This window comes from Coptis chinensis, chromosome 7 (assembly GCF_015680905.1).
Source record: "Coptis chinensis isolate HL-2020 chromosome 7, ASM1568090v1, whole genome shotgun sequence".
NCBI lineage: Eukaryota > Viridiplantae > Streptophyta > Magnoliopsida > Ranunculales > Ranunculaceae > Coptis > Coptis chinensis.
In genome coordinates this window covers 9,932,714-9,945,006 of record NC_141462.1, presented here as the reverse complement: position 1 = coordinate 9,945,006, position 12,293 = coordinate 9,932,714, and the positions used below count along the sequence as shown (strand labels likewise).

The following is a 12,293-nucleotide window of genomic DNA, read 5'->3' as shown; positions in this document are numbered from 1 at the left end:
CCACATAGTGAGTAATGTATAATTTAAAGAATAATTAATGGGAAATCGGGAATTGGATAATCTTCGATGATCCCACATAGTAAATCAAGTATAATTTACATTTTATGTCATGTTTGCAAGGACACTACATATGGATCAGTAGAAGTTGGTATTACACACCACATTAGATAATTAAAAGAAAATCGGAAATTGGATTCAAATATATAACTGAGCTCAAAAAGTAATTAACGGAAAATCGAAAACTTTATGCAAATGCAATAAACTAAATTCAAAAAGTAATTAACTAGAAATTGGATGTAATTGCATTAAACTAATGTTAGATAATAACTAACGGGAAATTAGAAATTGGATGCAAATCCTTGAAAAAAATTTAACAGAAAATCGAAAACGGTATGCAAATACATCAATCAAATTTCAGATAATAATTAATAGGAAACCGAAAATTGGATGCAAATGTATTGAACTAAACTCAAAAAATAATTAACAGAAAATAAAAACTGAATGCAACTGCATTGAACTAACCTCATAGAATAATTGGTGGAAAATCAGAAACTAAATGCAAATGCATTGAAATAATCTCAAAAAATAATTAACCGGAAATCAGAAACCGGATATAATTGCATCGAACTAACCTCAAAGCATAAATAATCAGAAACTAGATGCACATGTATTGAACTAACCTTAAAGTGTTGTTAACGGGAAATCGAAAACTAGATCCAAATGCAATGAACTAATCTCAAAGACTAATTACCGAAACATTAAAAATTATATGAAACTGTACTGAACTAACCTAAATGAATAATTAACGGAAAATTATAAATTTGATGTAACTACATTGAACTAACCTAAAAAAATAATTAACCGGAAATTGGAAACTTGATGCAAATGCATTAAACTAACCTCAAAGAACAATTAACATAAAATCGGAAATTGGATGAAATTGCATTGAACTAACCTCAAAGAATAATTAACGAAAAACCAAAAACTGGATGCAATTGAATTAAACTAAAATCATAGATTAACTAACGGGAAATCAGAAATTGGATGCAAATGTATTAAAATAACCTCAAAAAATAGTTAACTGGAAATAGGAAGTCGGATGTAACTGTATCGCACTGACCTCAAAAAATAGTTAACGGAAAATCAGAATAGGAGAGAGAAAATCCTCCATTTGAGGTCTCTGCTTTAGTATATAGATAGTAGATAGTAGATAGTAAATAGTAGATATCACTTATACGTGACATATGTATTATAGGTTAACTAAGACGATTAATTCGGATTAATCCCTGTAAGCTCTTGGAGCAACTTGGTCCCATTAGCGCTTAAACTGCACATGAGACCGAGAGGGCCCGAAATTTTGTTTCATTTCATTTGAAATTTTGAAAGATGGTTGTATTTTGCGTTGTGTAAATCATATCTAAAAATGAGCTACTTACTCAAACTCCGCTCTTCACATTCCATTCCCCAAAAACATTTCTTCAAACACCAAACCTCATTTCACTCCAAACCTTCAAAACTCCGCAGAAAAGAGAAAAACCAAGACACCCAATTGAAAAAAACACAGAAAGAAACCAATGAATTTGCTTCCATCTTCAATAAGATCACAGAAATCATTGGAACGGAACACTCAAATGACCCCGACCCAAATTGTAGCTCAACTGTTTGTAGAAATGTCAAGGCGAGTACACAGCTTGAAAAGACTGAAACATTGGTTTTGGAAGAGACCCATTTCGCCAATTCACTTGTAATTGATGTGAGTCCACTTGTTCATAAGATAACTGAGATTGTACGAGCTGAAAATGCTAATATTTCGATGGAGGAGCGGTTAGAGAAAGCGGGTTTTGTGTTTGATGCTGAGATTGTTGAGAAAGTATTGAAAAGGTGTTTTAAAGTCGGGGATTCAGCATTGAGGTTCTTCAAATGGTTGAAATATGAAAAGGGGTTTCGTCATACTAGAGAAACTTACAATACAATGATATACATTGCGGGAGAAGCAAAGGAATTTAATGTGATTGAAGAGTTAGTTGAGGGAATGGAGAAGGCATCTTGCCCCAAGGATATTAAGACATGGACAATACTTATATCTAGTTATGGGAAAGCGAAACGGATTAGCAAAACTTTGATGCTTTTTGAGAGAATGGGGAAATGTGGTTGCGAGCCTGATGGAACGCTTTATGAAGTGATCGTTTATGCTCTATGTAATGCGGGGGAAGGAGATATTGCGATGGAGTTTTATAAGGAGATGGTGTGCAAGAACATTGAAGTGGATATGAATTTGTATAAGGTGTTAATGAATTGCTTGTCGAGATCGGGGAATATATTGGATGTTAGATTGGTTGGAGAGGATATGATGAATGTTTCCCAGGTTCCGCAACAGAAGGTTTATTCATGCATTCTTAGAAGTTTTTGTGTTGGAAGGAGAATAAGAGAATCGCTAGAATTGCTTCGTGAGCTTAAGAATGAGAATATAATGCTTGATCCTGAGAATTTTGAGGTTCTAGTTAAAGGGTTGTGTAGGGATGGTAAAATATCCGATGCTTTAGAAATTGTTAGCATTATGAAACAAAACCATGTCGTTGATGGGAACATTTATGGGAGTATTATCAATGGATACTTGAGAAGAAATGAGGTTTCTAAGGCTTTTGATATGTTCAGGAGCATGAAAGAATCAGGGCATACTCCTAAAGCTTCCTCTTATACCGAGCTGATGCAATACCTCTTCAGGTCCAGTGAGTACAATGAAGCCTGCAAGTTGTATCATGAGATGTTGGAAAGTGGCATTCAGCCAGATATTGTGGCAATGACAGCTTTGGTTGCAGGTCATATTCAGAACAATCATGTTCCTGAAGCGTGGAAAGTTTTCGAAAGTATGAAGGAGAAAGGCTTCAGGGTGACTCACAAGTTTTATTCAGTAGCCATTAAGGAGCTATGTAAAGCTTTAAGAACAGACGAGGCTCTCAAACTTGTAAATGAAATGAGGAATTCGAAAATGAAAGTTGGAGATGAAATATTCCAAGGTATCACTTTTGCGTTGGAGAAAAAAGGTGAGGTGGAGAAAATTGACAAGTTCAAGCAGATTTCAAGAGACTCTAAGCTTTGTAGTAATGAAAACGAGTTGGCTGGACTATCCATTGATAACAAGTCTCTTTGTGGAGGGAGTGAAACTGTTTTAAATACATATGAGCAACCAGAATCTCTACAGAAATTTAACTATGGCGTGATGGAACAAAGCAAAGCTGATGTTCAACCCACACAGCCTTTACAGGTGCTTTATTGTAACCATGATCTTGAGGAAATATGTTGGATTCTGTTATCACACGTCTGTTGGAGCTCAATGCAAGAAGCTTTGGAAAGATGCACGGTTCCATTCAGCCCGGATCTTGTTTTGGAAGTTCTTAGTAGGTGCCAACTGTATGGTCATGCTGCACTGAGTTTTTTCACTTGGATGGGGAAACAAGCTCGATACAACCACAACACCGAAACTTACAACATGGCCATTAAAATATCAGGATGTGCAAAAGATTTTACACACATGAGAAACCTTTATCTCGAAATGAAAAGAAGAGGCTGCTTAATAACATCTGATACGTGGACTATTATGATTATGCAGTATGGTCGAGCAGGATTAACGGAGATTGCTCTTAGAAAATTTGAAGAGATGAAGGTTGACGGGTGCAAGCCAAATAGGAGTACTTACAAGTTTCTGATCTTGTTGCTTTGTGGGAAGAAAGGTCGCAAAGTAGACAAAGCAATAAAAACATTTCATCAAATGATTAGTGCTGGATATATTCCAGATAAAGAATTGATTGAGATATATCTTAACTGCTTGTGTGAAGAAGGTAAATTATCAGATGCTCGACAGTGCATGGATTCTTTGCGTAAGGGTGGGTTTGGAGTTCCGCTAAGCTATTCTTTGGTCATTAGGTCTCTTTGTCGTGCAGGAAGGTTAGAAGAAGCTTTGGCGTTAGTAGCTGAGGCGGGGGAAGAACAATCTACCTTGAATCAGTATGTTTATGGAAGCCTTGTTCATGGGCTACTAAGAGCCGGGAAAGTGGAGGCGGCCTTAGCAAAGGTAGATGAAATGAAGCAGGCTGGTGTTAATCCAACAGTCCATGTACGTACATCCTTAATGGTTCATTATTTTAAGGACAAACAGATTGAGAAAGCTATGGATATTTTCAAGAAAATGAGAGCAGAAGGTTGTGAGCCAACCATTGTTACTTATTCTGCCCTGATTCGTGGATATATGAACCTCGGCATGGTTTCCGATGCGAGGAATGTCTTTCGCCGATTGAAACTGAAAGGACCATACCCTGATTTTAAAACTTATTCGATGTTCATCACTTGTCTCTGTGAGATAGGCAGGTCTGAAGAAGCCCTGCGGCTTATTGATGAAATGTTGGACTGTGGGATATTCCCTAGTACTGTTAATTTTCGTACTATTTTTCATGGGCTAAACAGACAAGGAAAGCAAGATTTAGCTCATACTGTATTACAAAAGAAGTGGGCTCTTGTGAGTGGAAGGAAGTTCAATCAACCCAGTGTATATTCCAATTTGCCGTGCATCACTTAGCTTATCAACTGCTAACCTTTCAATATAATGTCCACAGATGTCCTTATATATTCATACCCGCTCTGACACCATATAAAAAACACGAGGGAAGCGAGAATTGAACGAGCAGTGCTAGTGATCCAGATTACATTGCTGTTATCTCAGAGCTCAACTCGTCATTGTATCTTTCAGTCATTTCTTTGTTGTCTATTACTATCAAACACAGAAAGAAGAGCTACTCAGAATTGCATTCCTCAACTTGCTCCTCTGTTGCCAGTTGGAATTCATAATCAAATAAATAAGAAAAAAAAAATAAAGATTGGCATTAACACATACAATGAGATGATACGAGGACTCTAATCAAGATTTGCACTTTTATGACAGGTTAACTAGTATTACCCTCCCTCTTCCCAACTAGATGAGCCAATTAGGATCCCCACTAGACGGGGAATTAGGGCCTCTCTCCTAAAAAAAAAAAATCAATTTCGGTTGACTGTATGTTTTTTCAATGTATTTGGGAGGGGATCCTAATTTCCTATCTAAGTGAGGGGAGAGATTCTAATTAGCTCATCTAGTGGGGTAATACTAGTTAACCCTTTGTATAACCTCTATAAGCAAGTGGATTGTCAGCTCACACACGTGACGACAAGTCCATAATCATTTATACAAACCAACTCGCATCGGAAGTAAAACATTTGATTCGAGAGATTAATTAACAAATAAAGTCGTTGTAGTATAGTGGTGAGTATTCCCGCCTGTCACGCGGGTGACCCGGGTTCGATCCCCGGCAGCGGCGAATTTTTGTCCTAAATCTGAAAATTTAATTACCAAAGAGCAGGAAAACAAATATATCACTTTCTTTTCTTGTTTTTGGTAAGATATTACTTTCATTGCCCAAAAGTGAAAAGTGTTGCTGCATTCTACATCATTTTATATATTTTCAGTAAGGGCATTACAACAGGGAGAATGTCCCATTCTCCATTTCTTAAATTATGGTGACACTTGAACAATTACAAGTACATTTGCTTCTGTGTTGCAAGCATGGTTACTAATTCCCTAAAGCCTGCGCAAGTTGTGAACCGCTCCAATCAGTTGGTTACTCTGGGATTGCCAAAAATGTGCACATGCAGGTGATGTAGATCGAACCGACTTGCGAGTGCTAGACCTCTCCATGGTAATAAAAATATCTAACAGATCATTTTTCTGCAGAAAAAAAGTATAAGCAGCAGCGCCTTTGTTTCTTTTTTGTGTACTCTCGACCATTATCACTACCTTCATGAATGTCATGAGCATCATTGCTCCAGATAGTAACTTCTTTATCAACACTACTCATCTTGTCCAAGGCAGGTACCTCCAATACTCCCCCATTCTGGGAAGAATTCCAAGAGTCCTCTTGAGTTATGACCATAGGTGTGGAATTTTGTTTTGGTGATGGTGGGGTTATTTTGTTATGGTTCACCTCCCACACTGGAGAATCTTGGTTGTTGTGTCTGCAAACAGTGAATAAAAAACACGATGAAATACAGAATGGGAGAAGAATTGGCAAACAAAGATAACGCTTACAGGGATCCCATAGTCATAAAAAGAATTCTACAATGTATGACTTTGTCCAAGTTCTTTTGGAACGAAGGAGGGTAGATCAGATAGTTAAGACCATCTATACTAGGAGTCAATTTCAGTATCGCTGATTTTGTAATGAACACATTGAAATACCTTGCAGACAAAAATTCCAATGAGATGTAATCATATAGAGCCTACTGTCTAGGAGGTTATCAGGAAGCTTAACTATGAGGCTATTTTTAAAACTAAGAAAAAGTCGTACCTGATTTCAAGAAAGTCCGAACTGCTTTCATCTTCATCGAGGTCTGTATCCATTTTGTCCACTTTTGGTGCTTTCTGACAATCTTCACCATCTGAAATGTCTTCAGATGAGCTTGAGCTGACCCTTGATGCAGCCTTCTGTACATGTAGAACGTCCTGGTTCTTGGATCCAAATCCAGACCATTCGAAAGAAAATCCTTTCCTAACCATAGAAATCGCATTGTCTAATACACGCAGAGCATGTTCCACCTCTGGACTGATAGAAGTCTTCTCTGCGCTGCACCGATCCACAGTTATATTGGTAGAACAGTGATCCAAAACTTCATCTTCCTCCAAGTCTGTGTCTTCTTCTAGGTCTAGTTCCATCTCCTGATGAGATGTCTGACATTTTTCCATTGTTTGAGTTTCCGTTCCTGCCTCCACTTCTTCTATCTCACAGTTATATGTCTGACCTGTAACCGCTGTACCTGCTTGTGAACTTAGATGAGAATCACCAAGAGGTATCTGCTCTAAAACCATCGTATCAACCGGTGGAATTACAGTTGCAAGTCCTTCAACACAGGAGCCTGCAGATTTGTCCCTCTCCAGGGATTCTGGTTTCCGAGTGCTCTTGAGTTTATTTTTAGGATCCAGACCTTCACGTACATGGACATAAACTGGTGCCTCCAAGGCTTTGCTGAAAACTTCATCACCTTTAGCAATAGAAGCAACAGTCTGCAATGTAAATAGGTGAGAAATTTAACAAAGGGGAGTTATGCATGCCTAATGAAATGTTTCTCTTATTACCATACTTAATAGCCAATACATATTACATATATGCCCATTCATATCAGGTTGCTGAATTACATGTCATAAATATTGAGTAAATAGCTCCTCTCTCCACCTCAACAGAGAAATGTCATGTAATGTAGACTTTTTTGCTGAGGTGGACGAACTCTTTGCTCAATAATAAACAGGTGAACAGTCACACGATCACATTGGTTTTCCTGGAATTATATCAGCTGGTCGACATTTGTAGAGGTTTGAAGTTTGAACCACTTGAGTGAACTCGATCCCTAAATCAGTTCATAATTCATCTTTTAATTAACAATTACTGTGAGAATGGAATATTTTTGGTCACTCAACAAAAGCAATATAACGACAACCAAGAGTCACTATAAGAGATCTTATTACAGAACATGAAAACGAACCTTTTTATAGAGCTTAAACCCACTGCCTATGAGCTGTCTCGAGACAAAATTGAGAAGTGAAGGAGGGACAAAATCCAGCTTAATATCCATAGTTGCTATCGTCCTGCATAAGTAAAACTTCCGCTAAGAAAGGTAGTCATGTAGCGATTTCGATGTGGTAAAATAATGAAAAAGATAACTTCGTTAACCAAATTCTTATTCATCAATAGAAAAATATACGAATATTCTTAGGTAAATGACTGGCTCATCAGTAGCCCATGCGAATAGGCTAGCACACCTGGGCAGTGCAGAGCCCATATCAGAGATCCTAGTGCTGCTATTCATAAGGATGATATTCCCTCATTGGGTCAGCCTGACAAAACTTCAGATGAGTCTGAACATTCTAAGTTCCAACCCCTGTACCCTCCTCTTTTGGGAGTTCTTTTTAACCGTGACTTCAGCATTATCATGGACGTTATCACTAAGATTTTGTGCTAGCCTGCACAGCTATGCAGGACATTATCACTAGTTATATCATTGAGCTCCTTGAACAAAAGCATGACAATACCCATCCAGTAGGGTGTTTCTTCTGCATGTGCCAGGTTGGATAATATTGTTTAATGAGATCAGCTTAGTTATAGAGAAGTTTCAAATTCCTCATGTACAGTTTATCTTGTGTAGCCTAGGTCCTACACCGTGCATCTTAAGATGGGAAGTAAAGGACGATATACACCATAAAAATTATTATGAGCTTACGAATTAGACCATCAACCACACTCTAAAATATGTCTGTGTGTCTGTGTGTGTTTTTCTCTTTTAGAGGGTTAAGGCAGATCCACCCCGGTTACATTGAAGGACCCAGCCTGAAGGCTTACATTGCCCGAAGGCTCATCAACTCTGAAGGGAACCTAGCCCGAAGGCTCTTGCCGATGTGCCATTTTGAGTAGACCCAACCGCCTCCACCTTGTACATGTACATGAAGACTTGCGTTCGTTCCTTGGTCCACCTAATGTAGCAGGCTAGCAGCACCCTATCTCTAGCTCGAAGGCTCACTTGGCCCAAAGGCCCATCACATAAATCCACGAGAAATAAATCCCAACCAACACTTGGTGGGATTCAAACTTGCAACCTCCCCCATGAGGAGAGGGTACACAACCAATTGAGCTAGAAGCTCTTGTAAAATATGTGGTCCTAAAATGGGCATTATGTATAGCCGTATAGGTTCACACTTTCGATTATGTTGTGTTTATAACCCTATCCGGTCAGCTAGTTGAATCAATATGCATGTGCCAACTCACCGGAAGTAACTTGTGCTTGAGTTCACCTTTTGTAAAACAAAACCTCCTACGACATCTATACGCACAATATCTTTAGCATCAGGTATTCTATCTCTTGTGAATCCATGAGTCCTTAAATTAGCATCTTCCGCATCAGATATCTGAAAGCAAAGTATAAATCCAAAATTAGTTTCTTTAAGAATTATCCTACCAAGAGAGAAAAAAAAAGTAAAAATAAATAAAAGAATCAGTTGTCACCGCTAGAATATTCAAGTGCCCACCGAGTTTAATAGTACAATGATGAGATCGTCTTCAAAATACTCCAACTCAAAATAATGTAAAATAGTCTCCCTAGCTGATAATGGCCAAGCAACCTTCAACCTTTCTTTCAAACAGTTAGCAAGAAAATGTCATCTTAAAGAGTCTGAAACACAAAAGGTTGTGCAGCTGAATTTATTGCAAACTGACCTCATGTGGCAAATTTGTTCACCAATTCGGACCTCTTGCAAACAACTGGAGGAAATAATTTTGAAAGGTGGGACATTGAACTGAGGCCACCTGGAAAACAATATACAATTCTTCATAATTAGAGAGCATACCACAATTTTTAAGTCGATTTCGACATTTTGTTTATCTAATCTGCAAAGAACGACTATGATAAATACATGTATGCTACTTTACTTGTATGATTTTCTGTTCACTAATCTTACTACTCGTGTTCTTTTCTGCAACGCAAGTGACCTAGTGACTTATCTTATTATATCCATGGGGCCATGGGGGTGTACCAGAACTGAAAATTGTAAGTCAAAGAAACTCGGAGCATAATTCCCTCAGCGCCGCTTGATGCTGTTAGAACCAAGGGATAGCTCTTAGCAGAGACATTGTCCCTCTTGGCCACCTTGTTGTAGTCAAGGTGTGGTGTTAACAGAAATGGCTCTATGCCAGTTTCGATTTGGGACTATGGTTACAGTCCACGCATCTTAACAAATGAGTGTAAATTGATAACAGTTTAAGTTAAATGTACACGATTTCTACTGTTTGTAACAACGTTGGCAAATAATGATGTCATTTCTCACCAGTTCTTAAAGAGAGTTGCTTCCCATGAGAGACATAAACCTACAATGGAAATTTAAACCTATCATTACAATACTCAGTGGCACCATAAAAGAAATTTATTGGTCTTTTTGTAACTTCACTGCTAAAAATCAGGTTATACTACTTATAACTCACAGACATCCAGAGGTGCATCTACATATCCTTCAACAAGTAATGTATGAAACGGAGTGCCTTCAGGTCCTTCACGATACATGACACGGTAATCTTCATTATCTTGTTTTAACTGTTAACAAGAAAATAATAGTTTATCTCAGCCACCCCAATTTTCAGAATGTGAAACAATAAATAAGCATTTAAAAAAAAAATCTACTATTAAAATGAGAAAACTTGCCCTGAAAGTAAGGAATTCTAAGAAACTGACTAATTACCATGAAGAAATGCAAAAGGACAGGACCCGCCATTCAACGGGATCCACAATTGGACATATTTTTGGCATCACTAGAGATGAGGTGATAAACTGACATAAGAGTGAATTGTAATAAAAGAGACAAAACATCTTCAGACTCCACATAATACCTTCCAGTCACGATGCGGTATTCCCTCAGTTTTTGACACCTCACCATCAATTCTTGTACTTCTCAACGTATCAAGAAATTCTGATACTTCGGCGGCTCTTTTTTCAACAATGTTGTCAATGTACCCTGTAAGTATCAGTTACAAAAAGGTGAACATGTTAATATGGCCAAAACTTTTATCAAAACAAACCCAAACTTGGCAAAACTCCCGACTATAAATAAAAATGAAACAAAATTATACAGGCAATCCAGAAATCAACCAACCTTTAATGTCAGGAGGGCATGTGCGTACAAGCTGAGTCCGAACAAGGTTCTTGACAGATTCTTCATTTACGAGATCATGGCATGCCAATGTTTTATCCAGTCTATCTCGGTACTCGGAAATCTTTTGTTTTTTCTCCATTTTCACATCTCTTGGGCACACCAAAAAGAGCTTCCCACTCTCAAGTCTCAAGAACTAGTGCTGCAAGATTCGATAAGTTCTTCATACGAACATAAATATCTCTTGTGAATTAGAAGAAACATACTCCTTTAGTCAAATATAACGAAACAATCACCAACGATTGCTCCATATTTCCACTGGTCCACTAGAATGCACCATAAATGACCGCGGTAAAATTGAATATATACAAATGTCAAGGCAGGTGCAGACTACAGAGGCAGTCGAGCTACTCAATCAAGTTTCGAACAGCATATGCATAGACTGCTAAGTAAACACACTAAAAAGAAATATAACTGTTGAAACAATCTATAAAATCATTCACTGTGTAGTATTACACTGTCCATAATGTCAACACGAGTTAAGCCCGGTATAGATTTAACAGGAACTAATGCATTTGTTTGCCTTACTCTAATCCTACATACACAAAAAAGCCATGCACAACAGGATTTAATGGTCCTTAAATGATTGAAAGTTTATTTAGAAAGTGCTTTTCCCATCAATTCAACATACCAGAAAGCTAGCTTTACAGAAACAATCTAGATAAATTAGAAAAACACTCCTAAAACATTAAAGTTACATGACAATTCACAAACTCATACTCACAGAAGTTACAATAACTGCTCTTGAAATCAGTAACAACTTAAAACTCTATCACCAAGCCTGATGCAGGTAAAGTAGCAGTAATTGAAACACACCTTAATAAAGTGAATAAGTATATCACAATCAAAGCTCAACATAAATACGCCAAATATATTATTATTCACAAAACTCATCAACTGAGCTACCTCGAAATTCCCCTTTCTGTATATTTACATAAACGAAAACCAAGACATAGAGATATTCACCTCCACCTAGTTTTTTTGAGATTACCCATTTCTTATCAAGTACATATAGCCCACATGCAAAAATCATCAAACTCATCGAAAAGCAGGTAATTTCAGCTATCTCGAGTACACCTTTTTCCATATTTCGAGATATTAAACAATAATTAATAACATATTTGAAAGAGAAATGATGATGAAGAGATTTACCTTAGAGGTGACGGGGAAGAACGTGGTAAGTTAATTCTTCGGACATAACGAACTCCAGACAAAGCTTAAAAACGTTAACAACACGAACTACACTCTGGAAAATGGGACCAATGTTTGCGTTGAAACTTCAAACCCCAACTCACTTTTTAACTATAACTATAAAGACTGTTTGGAATGATTGTACGTGGCATGTGTTGGAATATGGACTTGTAAAAAAAGCTTCTTTTTTTGAAAGGGACAGATTGGAAAATGTAGTATTACAGTTGCGCACGGTGTAGAGTTAGCTAAAATTAGTTCTTGTCTAGAATTCTGACACATTCACACATTAGTATGGTCCAAGACTCCCATAACATTGAGTTTGAGAGCATCC

General features: G+C 37.5%; 2 protein-coding genes and 1 non-coding gene across 4 annotated transcripts; 2 read left to right on the top strand and 1 right to left on the bottom strand.

Annotated features, from left to right (window-relative positions):
• The first annotated feature begins 1,396 nt into the window (after positions 1-1,396).
• Positions 1,397-4,619, top strand: LOC147485895 (Pentatricopeptide repeat (PPR) superfamily protein). Its single transcript, XM_086573139.1, has one exon. The coding sequence runs from the start codon at positions 1,424-1,426 to the stop codon at positions 4,571-4,573; it is 3,150 nt and encodes a 1,049-aa protein (XP_086429265.1). The 5' UTR covers positions 1,397-1,423; the 3' UTR covers positions 4,574-4,619.
• A 657-nt stretch (positions 4,620-5,276) lies between these two features.
• TRNAD-GUC (transfer RNA aspartic acid (anticodon GUC)) lies at positions 5,277-5,348 on the top strand. Its single transcript has one exon. It is a non-coding gene; the product is annotated as a tRNA-Asp (tRNA).
• Positions 5,349-5,460: 112 nt separating this feature from the next.
• On the bottom strand, positions 5,461-12,271 carry LOC147485893 (uncharacterized). Of its 2 annotated transcripts, XM_086573355.1 has the most exons (12): positions 11,924-12,039; positions 11,496-11,552; positions 10,715-10,913; positions 10,452-10,576; positions 10,050-10,158; positions 9,896-9,935; positions 9,288-9,377; positions 9,101-9,200; positions 8,841-8,980; positions 7,564-7,666; positions 6,375-7,087; positions 5,461-6,042 (listed from the first exon to the last, which is right to left on the bottom strand). In XM_086573355.1, exons 3-12 carry the CDS (start codon positions 10,851-10,853, stop codon positions 5,748-5,750), a joined length of 1,854 nt encoding a protein of 617 aa, XP_086429481.1. In that variant the 5' UTR covers positions 10,854-10,913; positions 11,496-11,552; positions 11,924-12,039; the 3' UTR covers positions 5,461-5,747. The 2 variants fall into 2 exon arrangements, with proteins under 2 accessions (XP_086429481.1, XP_086429480.1); XM_086573354.1 differs by lacking the exon at positions 11,496-11,552 and having other exon boundaries at positions 11,924-12,271.
• Positions 12,272-12,293: the final 22 nt, after the last annotated feature.